Genomic DNA, 18,403 nt, shown 5'->3' on the forward strand with positions numbered 1-18,403 from the left:
ATAAATACTTTTTCTTGTGCTGGAATGCATTTATCAAATTGAACCATTTGTTTTTGTGGTATGTTATAACTCTTATTTATGTTCATGGGCATCATTTTCTTATTACTTGCAGCATATAAGCGCCTTTCTAAACTATTTTCTGATTGACGGAGTGATCGGACGCAATTAACGAACCTCCGGTTATTTAGTTTTTTCGCTCATCATAGCAAATGTTATTGTTTTGAATTCCCATGTTGCGTTCATCAAAATTTCTGTTGGTCCAATAAGGCATTTGGTAATCACCACGATAAATTTCTTGTTGTCCTAGATATCTATAATTGTTAAAATCTTTTTCATAACCTATTTCGCTCTGGTTGAATCTACTTTTATCGTAATGGAAGTTGTGATCAATACATTGTGGATTACTGAATTTCTGTTTTTCATTTTGTTGCCTGTAAAATTCTGCAGTGTGGGAATCCCTCAATCTCTGCTCGATGCGTTCTTGTTGTTCCACATCGATGCATTCTTCTTGTAGGTAATCTAGCAAATCTTCCAATGAGTCTTCTTTTTTCGTTTTTGCAAAAATTTTCAAATTTATATCTTCCAATCCCGCTAGAAAATGTATTCTTAAATGTCTTTGAGCGTATGACTCAGTTGTAGGATCTTTAATATAATCTTTTTCGAATTCATCAATATTCCTCTTAAGTTGAAGAACGCGATCTTTGTAGTTTTTAAAACTTTCACACTTGCCTTGTTCAAGGGTCTCTATTTTATTAAACAGTTCTTCCAATTGTAAACTAATTCCGAATTCTTTTTGGAGATTATCTTTCACTTTATCCCAAGTATTTGCAAGAATGTTTTTAAATTTTAACGCTGCTGGACCTTTAAGTTTCGACAGTGCAATTTGAATGAGTATGGTTTCTGCATTTTTCCTTTCACTAGCATCAGTTATCCGTTTTATGGGTTTCAAAAAACAATTAATTTGATATATGAAAGCATCTAATTCACACGCACTACCATGAAATTCTGGAATACACTGTATAGCAAAATTTATTGGAAATTCAAATCTAGCGTTGTTCGCTCCACTATTGTTGCCTATTTCATCCATTGTATTCGTGGCCATTTTTATGTTGATATTTTTACTGATTTTTTTTTTTAATTCAAATTAACACGACCTTATTATCGCCGGTCTGCTGCATAGTTACAAAATTATTATTTTTTTCAACTTTTGATTGATTCCATTCCATTGTAATGCTAGTTCACATCTGAAAATCATGTTTAGTGTAAAATTATGCCCTAAGTTCGAAAGCATAAGGGAAAAAGATACAGTAGAGCTGAAAATATTTTCGATATCCCGTACAAACCTGGCGATTTTGAATCAACATTGTTACATTTTTGTAGTTTTTGAAAGAAAAATAAAAATTGTCTTTATTTATTGAATATTTTGCTAAAATTTAAGGCGATTGTTCCCTACACTTATCAATATCCAATCTGACGAAAAAAAATCAGATATTCAAAACATATTACGTTCAGCTTCCTATTATTGCAAAAAGATATTGAAAATTTGTGAATTGTAACTTGAGATATTTAAATTTTAGTAAATTAAAAAAAAACTTGGTTGCGATTGTCTCGTATAATTAAAAAAAACTGTACTTCTTAGTTTTCTTATTTTAAACACGGTCTCAAAATCAGCACGTTATTATGCATCAATAATTTTAATCGTTAACAGAAGTCCGCGACTTTCCTTTGATTTTGTTAACTAGTGTTATTCGTTCGTATTTTTCATCCACTTGTTCTTCTTGAAATCATTATTCTTGTTATATTTTTCCATTATTTATTGAAAATCAGTATGATTTCCTTTTTTTTAAATAAATTTTTGAATAACTTCTTTATTTTTCCCACAACAGTATTTCAATTAAAATGTTTTTGTATAAATCGTAAAAAAAATTTTATCATTTCAAACCAACTCACAAAAAATTTAAACCATCTCAAAACACTTAATCATTTAAAAGGTTAATACTCACGATACCATCAAATAATGCAGGCTGAATGATGTCCATTGGTCCAGACACTCGGTTCCATACACAGGTTGTTGCGTTGCCATTTCCAATTCGGTGCTACGTTGTATTCCACTATCACTTGCGCTGCCACGAATTTCATCTTTTCCATCCAGTCTGTAACATTGTTTTCTTCTCAATTGTTCAAAACTGTTCAATGTTCATGGTTTGCACTGATTCTGACACTGATTTCTTCTTCCAGTCAGAAAATTGGCGTTCCGCTGTTCTAATTGTCGAACAGTTTTGCGCTGTCACCATATTGAAGCGCCCTGTACCGTCCAGGGGCTGCATTAAACACTACACGGAATGTGATATCTTTCATTTCATTACAGTCCGACACAGTTTTAATAAACTATATTGAAGTATCACAAACCATCACTTATCTTATATTACAACGGTTCACTTTTTCTTATATCATCTTAACATTATCTTCACCGAACTACTAGAGACACTTCCAGCTTCTTCTTGACCCGACTACTACGTCCTACCTACAGCTTTTATTTGGACAGTATCTAGAGGTGTCCCACATGGGAGCTCAAGACTTATCCGATGTGCTGCCTGCGTTAACGTTGTCACCGAACTCTCCGACTACTGACTGTTCTCTACGAACTGTCTTCACTGACTCCCCGACTGAAGCCAAAGCCTCCGTATTTATAGCCTAAATTTCCTAGCAATACCCGAACCAGCTTGGGCGTGTCTAAAATTCCTACGATCATTCTCGTCTTGCCGAAGATGTCATGATAATTCCTAACAATGCCCGAACCAACTTGGGCGTATCCAAAACCCTACCAAATAAAAATACTAATAAGTCCAAAACCTAGACCTCTACCTATCCTACTTGTCCTCATCGTGATTAAAATCCTTCTCTTCTTGAAAACATCACGACTCTTCTATCTTGGGCGTATCCCAAGCCCTACCAAGAATATTAATACCAACGAAAAACTTAAATCTCCTAACCACGCCTGACTTGGGCGTGTTCGCACAAAACCTACTGAGAATCTTTACACCAAGGCCTACATCTTCTAGCCCCGCCTCACTTGAGCGTATACAAGGCTTGGGTGTGTGAAAGAATTGAACCAACCATCGACGTCATTATCATTCTCCCCATCATCATTATCATCATCATTATCATCATCATCCTTAGCCCCATCATCTTTCGGACTTGGCACCCAATTCTTCAAAACAAAGCAACCGCCTTGTTATTCAAATGTAACCTTGCTTGCGCACAATGACCCCTAGCCGGGTCCCGGCCACGGATGTTGGTTGAAATTGTACTCCAACATTCTTTTCATTCGGTTTACTTGAAGACAAAACAAATCGAGTACAAAACAAGTCCGGCGCCGTATGCCGCCAATACGGTGTCTCAATTTCAGAACATTCCAGCTAAGGTTCACCTGAGTTCAGAACCTTACCCGGCCAATTCGGTGCCTCGATTTCGAAACAAAAATAAACAATCTTTGTTCCAGCGCGATCAATATGATGTCGCGGTTCTATATCATTCTTTCGGGTTTATTACCCATCGTTGTCCCAAGCGTAATTGAAATTGCATCACACCGACCGGACCTAACGCGGTGCAACACGATCGCACCCGGCCACCACCGGACGATGATGGGTTATAAAAACTAGGTCAGTAACGAATGGTGCGATTTTCGTTGCTTCCAATATGCCGCGCGTGAGGTAGGTAGACCCTACGATGAAAATTGAATCTAAAATCCCCCGGGCAGCTGTTGGGAATGTGGGGTGAAAATGCATTTTTGTTTCAGTTGAATTGACTTTGAATATCGGAAGGCGTGGGAATATTTAGGTCTTTGCACATTTACTTCTCCACTTAGCGTAGCGATTACATACACGATTCTTCGCATCGATGCTGGAGCGTGGCCAGAATAAATCGCTGTCAAAAGTGATTATTATGGCGCCAGCACCAAACCGAATAGCGACGTTTAGACTAGCGACACTTTTCGACTAGCAACACTTTTTTTCAGTACCGGATGGGGTGCGCTGTGTGCGTTCAATGATGCACTATCATATACGTCACTTCCGATGTATGTTGTAAACAACTCAAAATTAGCAAAAATATTTTTCTCAAAGAAAGTTTTTTGATTTCCAATCGAATTCATAATATTGCTTTTTGCAAGTAAAGGAACTCAGAACAAGTACATGCACTGTGATTTATTGCTCAGATGTTTCTGAAAATTTGAAATGGGATGCAAAGATGTTCCATCTTGTATGCAATGCTGTTATTGGCCGTGGCCGTTACGTGACAGTGTGAAAATTAGCCTTTTCACTGTGACAAGACGAAACGAGCATTCATGAACATTTTCATGCCATTTCTGAATGTCATGACTGTAAAAATTGCATGACGCCTTGTGTTGCGATTGACGCATTCCAATACCACCTGCGTAGTGAAGAGGTCATTTTTATAACATTTCAACAAGATATGCGTTTTTTTCAATTTGATAATATTTTGAACAATATGTTCTTCTACATTATCTTATGTATCGTGACAAGCAAAACTCTAAAAAAAAAAAACATTTGTGTTCCGGATTTTTTGAAATTTATCACTTGATAAGTCAAATTACATTTCAATCAAGAGTAAAAAAAAATTGATATTCAAGTTTATTGATTGATATCCAAAAAAAATCTTAAAGCAGAGACTCGACTGTACTGTATATCAATACATGTGTACATACACGGTGTAAAGCTCGAATTACTTCGACAACTGAATACGATGCCTGAAAGTACCAAAACGCCACCTAGCATGCGCTAGCTCCACTACACACCATCGGTGAACGTTATTCCACCGCTGGCGCTGTCGGAGCTCAACTTGAAGCTTTACACCGCGCAAAGGAAAAACAACGCGAAAAATGAAAACCCACCGAAAGCTTCCCGTTCGCACTCACCTAAAGCACTCCGCAGCGATGTGTTGTGCTGGATGTGATGTTCAGCGCCGTCTTCCTCTGGCTCTTCTTGCAGCGTGGGGTGGGCCGTCTCCCAGATGGTCTTCATCTGGTGCTTTGGTGGTTGATCGAGTCGCACACGGGGCAGCTCGGCAAACAGAACGTCCGTCAGCTGTTCGAACGCGACGGAATACGGCGCACGCACGCATGCACGGTGTTGTGGGTGGGAAACGGAAAGTAAAAGTGAGTTTGTTGAAATTGTACGTGTTTTGCAGTCGGGTGAGTAAGCAGAAAAGCTTGACGTGCTTTTTTAATGTTAGGAGAATGTTAGAGATTATAGGTCAGTAGTAAGTGAAATTACCTTCGCGTCTTTTTTCGGTGTTAGTGGGAATATCTGAATCCAGTAATTATAGTAGTTATATAGCAGCAGGAAAACGAGGAAATTGAAATCGGTGTGGGTTAGTGAAAGGATTCAGTAGAGGTTACGGGTGCAAGTTGCTTACCGAAAGTTCTTCGCTGCAGTAGGATGTGAGAGTCTGTTCGTCTTGCTGGAGAACGCAATATAGTGGTCCCCATGGTACGTTGATCGAGCGTGTGGATTGTCCTTCGGTTTCTGAAATTAGAAAAAAGTAAAGACTCTTAGTAGGAATGCATTTTTCTAAGATAGTATTTTTGTGTTCAATTTTTGCACGGTGAAGGCTGGATAACGCGATCCTATTGAGATCAGTAGCCTGTTTAAGGACCGAAATAGCCGATGACCATGCTAAGGGTGACAAGTTCGATTCCCGATCGGTTTAAGAACTTATCGTAATGAAAATTTCCTTGATTTTCTTGGGCATAGAGTATCTTCGTGCCTGCCATACGATATATGCATGTATGAAAATGGTTATTAGCAGAGGAATCTCTTAAGCTGTTAGTACACAGGGTCAAATATTTGTCCAAAAAGAAACCAATGCTCAAACATCTTGTTTGACTCGATCTAATTTTCATTAGTGTCAAACTGATATTGTTTCTTGAGTTCTTTCCTTGTCAAATATTTGGCTCTGTGTACTACTGGCCTTAGTTAATAACTGTGGATGTGCTCATAGAACACTAAGCTGAGAAGCATACTTTGCCTCTGTTGGGACGATACCCCTAGAAAAATAAGAAGATGAAGCTTCTGCCTATTCTCACCTCCCGTAAAACCGACCTGGTAACCTTAGAGAATAGCAATTAATTCAGGAATTCCTGCAGAAGTTCCGTCAAGAGTTTTTACTGAAGTTAATTCAAGGATTTCTCTAGTAGTTACTTTAGAGATTCCTTCATGATTTTCTTCTTGAATTCTTCCATGAGTTTCTTCAAAGATTCCTCCAGAGTTTTTCAATAATTAATCAAGGAATTCCTTCAGGGATTCATCCAAGAAGTTCTTCAGGAATTTCTTCAGCAATTCATTCATGAGTTTCTTCAGGCATTCTTTTAAAAGCTTTGTCACGGGTGTCTCCTGGATTGCGGATGGAAGCATAACTGTCCCATGTGCATTTTTGACAATATTGAGATTTTGCAGCCTATGAACTTGAAACATGGTGTACTATCATATCGTCCCCTTAATGCTAGAACTAGGTAACTCGTTTTGAAAAGTGCGGATAAAAATTGCTGGTAAAACTTATCCTGGTATAAAACAAACTCTTTGTTGGTCCGTAACTCGCGCGGTTGGCTACCTGCGTCAGCACCACACTAATGCTGGGTACAAAAAGCGAGATTTTTCCAACGTGTTGTACAAAATACAACAGCGCGATCGCTCGTTAAAGGTTGAATTAATATGTGTTTTCAGATTTTCAATTGACAAACTTGTGTTTATTGTGGTGTACGTTAAGATATAAACAAATTTCTAGCGATTTCGCAAAACCAGTTACCTAGTTCTAGCATTAATGGGACGATATAGGGAAATCAAAACTGGTAGTTTGTTCCGACAGTTGTGGAAAAAATGGTACGCTGATTTCTCACATTCTTAAGTGTGGACGCATAAGGGGCCGTCCATATACCACGTGGACAGAAAATTCATGGTTTTTTACCCCCTCCCCCCTCCCCGTGGACAAGCGTGGATTTTTCATTGACCCCTACCCCCCTCCCCCATTGTCCACGTAGACATCAGAAAAAAAGTTTTTTTTTACATTTCTAAAAAATAAAATAGTTATTTTGCAACGAGTTGCAAAATGATGATTTTTACAGCACTAGTCGTACATTTATCCAACGAGGCTTGCCGAGTTGGATAAATACGAAGAGTGCTGTAAAAGTCGAGTTTTGCAACGAGTTGCATACAACATTTTTTGCAATGATCAAAATTATTCACTAGAATATGATCATTTCCATCAATATCATTGTGCTTCTCGGTGGTTGAATGGGAACGACCACGTGCTCCCACACGAAATCTGAATCAAGCAAGCCGTGCTATTGCGGATTTTTAGAAAATTTTCCACTCTGCGGTAGCCGCCGAGTTCTACCGCAGCTGTCAAAGTCCTACCGCAGCCATGAAAATGATCGTATCATTGAAAAATTTGGTCAAATCAAAGCATGCTTGCAAAGTGAAATGTTCTGAAAAGCAACAACAAACAATGATCATCGGCGTGGTATCCAAGGCTCGATCCAAGGTATCCTTGGACTGATTGATGATACATTGGTGAAAATCATCAGTCTGACAGCTGCGGTAGCTTTTCAATCTTCCGTAAAGTGGAAAGTTTTCTCCAAATTAGCAATATAACCATCACAGTTTTTCAAGTTTTTACTGTGGTAACACAGGTTGTCAATCAAACAAATGCATTATGATTCATAATGTTACCCAAATGAGCTACATTATGAACCATAATGCATTTGTTTGGATAGTACGGAAAAGTAGGCCGTTAGGATATTGAAATGGCAAGTATAAAATGAGTTTTATAGTGCCAAATTGCAAAAAAGTGATTTTGAAATGTTTTTTTTTATTTTATTTTTTCGTAAATCATGTCTTGAATATAATTGAAAACTTTATAAAATACAAATATTCTATAGCTTTACATAGAATACAAACAAGTAGCACAAAATAGGTACCTACAAGTTTTCAACATTGTTTTTAATTCAGCTTAATGTTTGTGAGAGTGTGGGTTCGATTCTTGCTCCAGTAGGTGAAAATTTTTCGTCAAACGGAAATTTTTCATTGTGTGTTTTTCGTGTAATGTCTATCGCCTAATGTTAGTGATTGTTCAATGTTTAGTCTGTACAGCCTCTGGTTAAAGACGGTGTTTTTTAGAATATTTATTCTATCTATGATTGTCTGATTGTTTTGTTGAGATAAGGTAATTTTAAATCTCAGATTTTTGTTGAGATAAGATTATATTTCTTAGATTCTTACAAAAACCAAAATTTACAGCAACTTAATTGTATTGGTGAGGCTTAGACTTCAATATCCATTAGAAACATCTTAAATTTTAAAGGAACCTACAAAAATAACTTTTTGAGATAAGCCTGCAAATCCCTACATGTATTTTGAAACTTTGAAGTAGGTTAAAAAATTGATATGAAACTTAGAAAAATTCATACAGAACTTCAAAGAAAATTTTCTGACTGAAACACCAACATTTGCATGGTCTACACTCCATTTTAAATATTCAGTATATTCCTCGATGAAGAAAACTAAGTAATTAGAAATTCCGATAATTTAAAACAAATAAGTCTGTGAATCTGTGCCATTTTTTTATATAATAAAATAAAATATATGAAAGAACTGTTGAAGAGAATCTCATCAATAATGGGACATAATTTGTTTCGTTTGTTGATTCTTGTTATCTAATTTATATGTTATAATGTTGTCCACGTGGACATTTGACGAACCCCCACCCCCCTCTCCGCGGACAAGCGTGGACTTTTCGCTAACCCCCTCCCCCCTCCAAGCTGTCCACGTGGTATATGGACGGCCCCTAAGCGTCACGTTTGATTAGAAAACCTATAGAACATTAAAATCGCTCGAAAACAAAAAAAAATAGTGCTCGAATTCGAAATTGGTTAATGTTAGAACACGATTCGGCATTTATACTTCATGTTTGAGACAATTTACTTTTTCGAACTTTGGACGTGATTTTCTCGATTGTCTGTTTTTCCACATAGGACAGTTATGTGTCCACCGGCAGTGGAATCTATTCAGAAAACATGTGAGTTATTAAAAGAACGACTGGTTTGGTTGAAGCTTGAATATGTAATAAAAATGTATTCAATCTACCGTCTTACCCCGCTGGTTCGACACGTTTTAGTATAACATTTTTTAAATTCGTGCCCCGCTTATTCGACATATGCCGAATTAAAAAGTGTTCAACTGTCATAGCGATGTAAAATGCAAAACAGTTTGGTATTGTGCTTATACTCGCACCCGCGGCAGCTCCTCTTGCAGCCGCTAATTCCGGAAGTTCTGAGTTGATGCTATTCGACACCCAAACCGCTTGGAGCCCAACCAGAATGAACCGGAAAGAATGGCAACCATTGTAGAAGGAATGAGCTTTTCATTCGCACCACTGCAATATCTGTTGAAATAACGTTGCATAACAAATCCGGAAATCAAAACAAAAACAAAAATAGAGTTGCCAACAGCCGGTGTCGTATTAGCGGGGTAATACGGTAATAGCACATGCTAAACAATCAGGTTGCTAAGCTTGCTAAGGGTAGTGAATCGTATGTGAAGGTAACTACGTTATCACGACACTTCTCCTTAGTTTACTATCTCTAGATACCGTCAGTGGGGGTGTCATTGGGCCAAAATTGCATAGTCCATCTCTTTGTAGGTCGTTACAACAATATTTTAGCTCTAAATTAATGTTGTATTCGGTAGACACGTTAATTTTTATACTGTTTAGGATTGTTTAAAGTGAAAATGCTTTAACTTTAATTTTGACAATGATATAGCTTAAATGAAATTGGCCCAATTCCACCCCTTCTAGGGGGTGACATTGGGCCAAACACTAAAATTCAAACAAAACAGCTCAATGTGAGATAATATCGCTTGAAAATCGAAATTAACGAATATAAAGATACTTGCCCACAACCTATCAGTGTCTAGTTACTTCAAAATAACATCACAGACAAACAAACGTGACAATTTTACCACATTCATTGTAAACGATCAACGTTTCTACACAATATACCCGCTATCCCATAAATATAACTCCAACTAACATTCTCAAAAGACGAAAGTAATATTTCTTTATCATCTGCCTAGCAACTGATATGCATGAATTTCAATTTTGCATGAATCCAACATTTATTTCCTAAATTTCACACAGTATTATGCATAAAACAATGTGAATACTCTCAGTCGTTTTAATTCACATTTGTAAGGTTCTCGTACTGATTGCATTGCTTTTATATGGCCCAAAGTCACCCCCAAAACGAAGTATTTGTACTACAGCTTGAGTAAATAAGTTTATCATGCTAAATAGCATACAAAACCAAGAAAACTTATTATAATTTTCAAAACAACTACCCAACACACCGAGAAAACAGTAATTAGCGTGTTCGGTTTTTAGCTGTGTTCGGTTTTTAGCTGTTTTCTGCTGGGCATTTTAAAACAACTATATTGTACAGTACGCCTAACCATAAAGTTCACATCATGTTTTCTTAATAGAAAATGGACTAAATGTGACTTTTTTATTTTGTGCAATACATATCGCAGATTGATTACACCGTTCAACACTAAATTTTGTTATGGGATGAGAAAAAAAGAACAGAGGTTCGGAACTCTAGAAATATCATAGTGAAAGAAGTTTTGAAAAATATTGGACCAGGCCTTCACAGTTTATGATCGAAGCTTGTATGGAGAACTTGGGGTGTTCAATTGATAAGTGCATTAGAACGCGCTGTGCATTTGTTTAGGCGTTACACAATGCTAAGGGCAGTGAACTATACGCATATATACCTTCCCGAGCAGAGTAAAAAAGCTCAATAATAGCATATTTTGATATGAAGATCAAAAAGTGATATTTGTTTGTTTGAGATAAGAGGTAAAAGTACTGAAAATAATATCTCAATTTTACTCCTGGAACATCATCATCATAGCACATTTAGCTCTTGGTGAGATCTAACCAATAGCAGTGAGCTATTTGATTGATCTTCAAATATCACATTTTGCTATTGGTTAGATGGTTCAAGAACAAATTTTTGCTATTATTTTCAGTACTTTTACCTCTTATCTCAAACAAACCAATATCACATTTTGATCGTCAGTACTTGACCTCTGCCCGGGTTCGTTATCACAACAAGAAACTTCTCCAGAAAGGTTTTTAATGAATTCCTCCAGAAATTACAGCAGGGATTTCTCTTACAGTTCTGCTAGAGGTTTCTCTGAAGTTCATTCAAGGATTCCTCTAGAAGCTGCTTCAGAGATTACTCTAGGATTTCTGATGAACCCAGAAAATTCATCTTGGTTATCATTAGGATTTTTTCAGGGATTCCTCGAGGAATCGCTTCATGGATTCCTTTTAAAATTGGAGAAATTTCCTCAGAAAATATAAAGATAAAGATAAAAGATACCGTTGACTGCTTGCGCGTAACCCAGGTTACAGTGTTGTCGAATATCTTGAAACAGAAACCCGATATGGATCTCCTATCGTTTACATCGCTACCCCAATCTGCATCCGCGTAGCTGATTAGTGGATCGTCCTTGCTCCAACTGTAGACGAGTGAGAAGTCCTTCGTCCCTTGAAGATACCGCACGACTCGTTTCAGGGCCTTCCAGTGTTCTTCGGTTGGTACATTCTGGAAGCGGCTGAGGAGATTCACTGCCGCACATATATCCGGACGAGATGACAGCATGAAGTACATGAGACAACCCGTTAGCTTACGATAGGGACACTTCCATGGTTCCTGGCCATCTTGTAGTTGGACCAGCTTGGTGATCGGCTCTAGTGGGGTCGAAACCGGTTTGCACGATTCCATTCCGAAACGCTTCAAGAGATCAAGCCTAGGATCCAGCACATATTTACATAGTTTGATTGATGCTTAACCCTTCAGCACGCGCGCTGTTGTAAAAAGTACAACACTACCAAAAAACCTCGCTCGTCGTACGCAGCGCGAGCGCGGTGCAGTTTCGGTTGCTTGATGGCGCGCGTCCTCGAAGGTTAACGTACCTTCCTTTCTATTGTGTTCAATCCGCAGGCCCAGAAAATGGTTTAGCTCTTGAAGGTCAACCACATCGAATTCCCTGGGCAAAGGCACAACCTTGTGATCAGCTTGATTGCTGTCAGGTCTCGGGGCTTAAATGCATCTTTACTCTACAGAGAAAGATGCACACTCGTGGTGCCACCAAGAATCGATACTTTCCATGATCAGACAAAGAAGCTCTGGGGTCCTTTTTAGTTGTTTTTGATATATTTTATTTCTATTTGCAGGAAGGAAGTCGATACAAAATTTTCCTCCACTTTGTTATAATTATTAACTAAACTTCTTAGTACTGAAGACACAAGAACAAGAAATACAAGAAACTAACCTAATCTGCTCACTGAAAATCAAGCATCGTTACCGTTTTGTATGAAAATGGATTGCCGGTAGTTTTGCTTTGTCTGACACTGTATGTCCAAAATTCTTACTGCATTATTGGTACCATTTTTTCAAAGGTAAATTACGTTGACCATATAATTAACAACACATTCTTTCACAGCTCAATACCAAGTTAATCTCCCACCTTTCCTAATCCTTGAGGTTGCAATACCTACTCCAAAATTCCACAGATTCAATGTTAGGAAGAAGTTTTTGATACCAACGCAGCTTGACATGACGAAAACTGATCACTTATTTAGCAAGATGGACAACTTAATTTATAACGACAAAGTAGATATCTTTACAAAGCCAACGTGTGATCAATACTCATTTCTTAAAATACATTATTGACGTCAATGAGTTCTATCTGATACTTTGGACAAACATTTATCATTTCTTACTAGCTGAACTGAAAACTCATAAAAAAAACATCATACTCAATGAGTATTACTCATCTGACCGAATATACAAATTTTTGTTGATTTCTGGGTAATATTAAAGCATGACAGAAAGATAAAAGAAATTTTGTTAGACGCTTCTTTTTGATAACGACATGATTAGGATTACAGCATACTTAATTGGACTTCAATGAAAATTCCTATAATTATTCTATGGTCTATAACTCAAATTTTAGTATTGAAATATAATTTAAAATATAATTTTCTCTTTTTTAACTCAGAATAGTTGATCTTATTTATTATTCTATGAATTAATTGCATTTTAAATCAAGAAGTATATCACATACTTATCGTCTTTGATAATTACCATTATTTTTTTTATTTGGATACAATAATAATCAACAATGATGATCAACAAAATTTTTAAAATTTCGTAGTATTATTTGCATTATTGTGCCAAGTCTAATCCAACCCCTTTCCCCAACCCATACCATTACCCATCCGATGGTGTTCATGTGGTCCGCACGGACTATTACGGCCATTACCCCTCCTTGATCTTCGGCTTTGGATTGACTTGCGCTCTTATTGCCCCACCAAACGCTGCAAAATGAAAATGAAAATGAAATGAAATGAAGGTCAACCACATCGAATTCTGCAGCCAACATCATCTTGATTCGTTCCAGTTCTTCCAACGAGTCCGACGCCGTATAGTTGAAACTTTTTCCTAGTGAACGTGTAGAGACAGCTATCGTATTTTGATCGTTGGAAACCAAGCTTCACCATGAACTTGTGGAACCTCTCATTCCAAATCCGAAAGGGCCTGCTTCAATCCGTACAGCGATTTGTTGAGTTTGCAGACTTTCTTCCCCCTCTCAAAATCTTGGCGGTTGCTTCATGAAAACCGTTTCCTGCAGGTCCCCGTTTAAGAACGCCGTTTGTACATCCATTTGGTGTAGATGCAGTTTCCGCTGGACCGGAGCATAGGTTTCTTGGTAGTCCAGTCCGTACCTTTGAGAGCACCCCTTTGCAACTAGCCGTGCCTTGTATCTGCTAACCGTGTCATCGTTGTTGTACTTAATCTTGAAGACCCACTTACATGGAATCGCACGACAACCATCCGGTAGGTCCACCAAGTCCACGACCAAGTCCCAGATGCGGTTCTCCTCCAGGGATTTCAGTTCGTCGTTGACCGCCAGCTGCCATTCTGGCCAGTCGTCTCGTTTCTTCGCATCGTCGATGGTCTCAGGGAGATTCTGGATGTAGCTTTCGGCATTCAACGCAAACGCTCCATACAGGTGATAGTCGGAAAACTTTTCCGGCTGCTTCCGCTTCCTGTCGGTTCGTCGTACTGCTTTAGCTTCTTCCGCTTCCTCACTTTCATCCTCTGAGAGCGATTCGAAAACTTCATTCTCTTCTTCGGACGCCGTTGCTTCTTCTTCAATTTCATTTCCGGCTGGTTCCTGTTCCACATCCGAAACAAGATGGTCCTCCGTGTAGACGGGAGCTAGCTTCGATTCTTCAACCAAAACGTCTCAAGAAACGACAACTTTCCGCTTTTCTGGATCCCACAGTCTGTAACACCATTTTGCTATGGTGTATAGGGCGCGGTATTTTTGTTTTGTTTTTATTTATGTGTATTTTAACATCACGCTAATTCTACACTTATAGAACGCAGTAGTCTTGTTCGCAACCCCCTTGGTTTCGCAGAATTTCGTGAAATCTTTATTGACCTACTCATCACCATTGTCGCAGCGTATCCGTGCGATCCTGCACTCGAAATGTGCTTCTGCCATCGCCAAGTATCTCTTGAACATTTCCAGAACGTCACTCTTCGCCTTTATCACGTACACCGCCGTGAAGTGGGTGAAATCGTCGATGAAGCTAACGAACATTTTTCCGCCATCCCAAGCGGCTGGTTTGAATGGCCCACAAACGTCGGTGTGTACCAACTCCATCGGACGACTGGATCTAGCTCGTGGTGTATCAGAAAATGGCAATCTCACCTGTTTCGCTTTCATGCAGGATTCACAAATTTTGTTTGCTTCCAGATTCTTCCCGACGTCCAAGCCTTCCACCATGTTGCAACGAACCAGTTTTGCCAGGCCGGAATTGCCGATATGGCCGTATCGCCGATGCCACAGAACCCGCCGTGCTCCGGAATCAGCAGCTAGAGCCAACTCGCTTGATCAACTCAACATTCAGTTCGTACAGCTTGGTCCTCCTCGTAGGTGTGCAGACTCGTGAACCATCTGCTCTCGTAATGCTTGCTTTGTCGCATGTGAATGTGGTGCGCATACCTCGTTCGCCGATTTTCTTGACAGAGAACAGGTTCAGGGTCAAATCCGGAACGTACAGAACATCGTAGACGACGCACCGCAGTTGCTTGTCATCCACTGTTGCAAGCTTCCTCACCTCTCCAGCATATTCACTCACCAGCTGTTGCCCTGACTTTGCTACTGTGATGACCACGGGACGCTCCAAACGATGGACGCTGAACAGGTACTCACTATTTCCAACCATGTGTTTTGAAGCGCCGCTATCGAGAATCCAGCGAAATTTTCCGTTACTCGTGCTCTTCGAGTCGTCGGTGCCCACAAATGCAACGTCGTGCTGCGTGTCCGCAGCATTGGCCTTCTTCTGCTTTGCCGGTGATTTTCCTGAGCCATAATCCTGCTTGCGACCGCTTCCCGGGCTGTCCACTCGCTTGTGTCCTGGTTTGCCGAATGCATAACAGTTGAAGCCGAATTTTCCAGGTTTTCCAGCATACGCCGTACCGGACTCCGAACGCACTTCAACCAGCTACCGCTTGATATCTTCATTCAGCAACCTTGTCTTCACAAATTCCAACGAGCACTGTTCAACTGGCAAGGTTTCCAGCACTGTTATCAGCTGGTCGTAGGACTTGGGCATCGATTGCAGGAAGTTGAATACGATCACCTTCTCGTCATCTCGTCGAACTTGACTCCAGCTGACTCCAAATCTCGAACGTTCTTCTCGAAGGCAACAACGTGTGCTTGCAGGGGGCGAGATTCGTCATACCGCATCACCGACATTTGCTTCAGCAGGTAGAAAATGCCGGCGACGCCTTTCTTCCCGAAGAATCGCTCCAACGTGGAGCAGATTTCCTTGTGCGAGGTTTTCCCCTTGATGAAATCCAAATGCGAATTCGCGATCTTGTGGATGATTATGGATTTGCACTTTGCGTCTTTCTGCCTTCGTTTTTCACGTTTTTGCTCCTTCTGGGCCTTGACCACGGCGGTGTCCGTCTCTTCGTCCGCGTAGAAATCTTCCTCTTCCAAGCTCTTCCGGATGCAGTGCACCAGTCCCAATTCTTCCAGGTAGGCTTCCATCCTAAAACTCCAGTTTGAGAAGTTGGCTCCATCGAAGAGGTACACCCGTTGGATTCTTTCTTCGTCCATTCCGCTTCCGATTGTCCGAATCGCACTTCCGAAACCGAACTTATTGATTGATTTGTCTTTATTAGAGAGACCGAAACCGAACTTACTTCGAAACGACACCCGTACCGAATTTTCACCTTGCTCGTGAATATTTTCTTCTTGGCCTTGACTACCCAAACAAACCAAAGTTCAGTTGCTATGGAAAATACGTGCTTTGGGCCGATAACCTGATGAGCAGAGGTGTTACTACAGCAATGTTTTATTGGCTAACGAGGACGATACATGGATTGGGAAGGTATTTATAGTCAAGTAACAATTATCATTATTTTGTCTCCAGTTAGCCTAGTGGTTTAGGCTATGGATCGCCAATCTGGAGACGCGGGTTCGATTCCCGTTCCGGTCGGGAAAATTTTCTCGACTCCCTGGGCATAGTGTATCATTGTACTTGCCTCACAATATACAAATTCATGCAATGGCCGGCAAAGCAAGCCCTTCAATTAATTACTGTGGAAGTGCTCAAAGAACACTAAGTTGAAGCGAGACAGGCCAAGTCCCAGTGGGGACGTCGTGCAATAAAGAAGAAGAAGTAACAATTATTAAAGCCTACTAACTAATTAACCTAAGGTTTGCTTCTCAACACTGCATAGATTTCTGGAATTTCTTCTTAAAATCTTTCTTTTCCATTGGTTTCTTTTAGAGTTCATTCAAGCATTCTTTTAGATGTTTCTTCGGGAATTCCTGCATGAATACTTTCAGAGATTTTCAATGGTCGACAACGGACCAGATATTCAACGGCAAGTCCTCCAGAAATGAAGTGCATACCAGGTTCAATGTGGCGTACGACAATATCAACCGCGCAGAGCTATGGAAAATCATGGACAAGAACGCCTTGCTTTGGAAGCTGATTAGACTGATAAAAGCATCGATGGATGGCGTGCAAAACTGCGTAAGGGTTTTGTGTTATTTATCCACTTCATTTTGATTTTGCCGAGGACTGCGACAAGGTAACGGATTCTTATATTTGCTCTGGAAGGTGTAATGTGAAGAGCCTGCTGCACTATACGGCGAACCCAGCATCCAGAAGGTGGCAGAAGCCGGAAGGATATGGTGGGCAGGGCATGTTGCTAGAATGCTGAACAACAATCCTTCGAAGTTGGTCACAGATCCGGTTGGCAGAAGAGGATGTGGTAGGTGGACCAGGTGAGACGTAATATGGCGAGCATTAGGTGTGGCAGAGGGTGAAGAACGGCAGCAACAACCCGAGTATAATGGTGCGAATTTATTGGTTTTTGTGTAACTACAGACAAACAAACGTCTCACTCTATCCACTTTCCACCGTTTCCCTTTTTAACAGACTATTCAAATATTATGTAGTTCGCAAATCTCTCGCCCATGGCGCTCGCATCGTTTTTGCTCCTGACGTTTGCTCACTACCGACATCTACTCAGTGGGTTTGCGGAACACAGCGTACACACGAAATTGAGCTCGGCAAACACCGGCACCGCCGTGGCTCAGCAAATATGTATACTGAATCTCGGTAAAAAATAATGTTTGTTAGCTGAATTTCGGCAAAACATTTCCTGAACCTCAGCAAACAAACAACACGATTGCTGAGATCTCGTTGAAAAACAGGTTTGCTGAGCGCTCGGCGGTGCCAATCTCGGTAAAAAGCAAGGAAAATTGCCGAGATTCGGCGAAAAAATTTAAGTGTGTAATTAGCATTGGGCGATTATACTTTTGTGACGATGATTTTAATCGCACTTTGTTCCAAATGATACATCTGTTTGTCTGTGGTGTAACCATGGATGTAACGTAGTACAAACAAATGTAACGAGATACAAATTTAACAAAAATTGCTTTTTTTACTCACATATGTTATCGGAAATAAAAGTATATAATGCGCCGGATGCAAACATAAAGTTTCCCTTATTTTCATCATCTGGCATCATCTATCGTTATATTGATCTGATCTCCGATGACCAGAAATAAACGATCCAAAATCAAAACCAACCAGTCCAATGCGTCCAAGTTAATTAAATTCCCTTCCAACTTCCCACATTGTCGCTGCGCATTTCCCAACCAAACCACATGAATTGCATTTTCATGTATATCCAAAAAAACGAATTATGCTACCGGACAGA

The 18,403-nt window shown here is 39.7% G+C and overlaps 1 protein-coding gene across 4 annotated transcripts in view; it reads right to left on the reverse strand.

The window, feature by feature from the left end:
* The window catches only part of LOC109401709 (ras GTPase-activating protein raskol), a 441,723-nt gene that overhangs the window by 404,890 nt on the left and 18,430 nt on the right, over positions 1-18,403 (reverse strand). For 3 of the 4 annotated variants that reach the window (XM_062859561.1, XM_062859560.1, XM_062859559.1), the window contains 2 exons: positions 5,437-5,546; positions 4,937-5,105 (listed from right to left, as the gene is read on the reverse strand). In XM_062859561.1, coding sequence (XP_062715545.1) covers positions 4,937-5,042 — 106 coding nt within the window. In that variant the 5' untranslated portion in view covers positions 5,043-5,105; positions 5,437-5,546. Of the gene's footprint in view, positions 1-4,936; positions 5,106-5,294; positions 5,328-5,436; positions 5,547-18,403 lie in introns of those variants that run through there. The other variant, XM_062859558.1, reaches the window with a different exon arrangement.

This window comes from Aedes albopictus, chromosome 3 (assembly GCF_035046485.1).
Source record: "Aedes albopictus strain Foshan chromosome 3, AalbF5, whole genome shotgun sequence".
NCBI classification, from domain to species: Eukaryota; Metazoa; Arthropoda; class Insecta; order Diptera; family Culicidae; genus Aedes; species Aedes albopictus.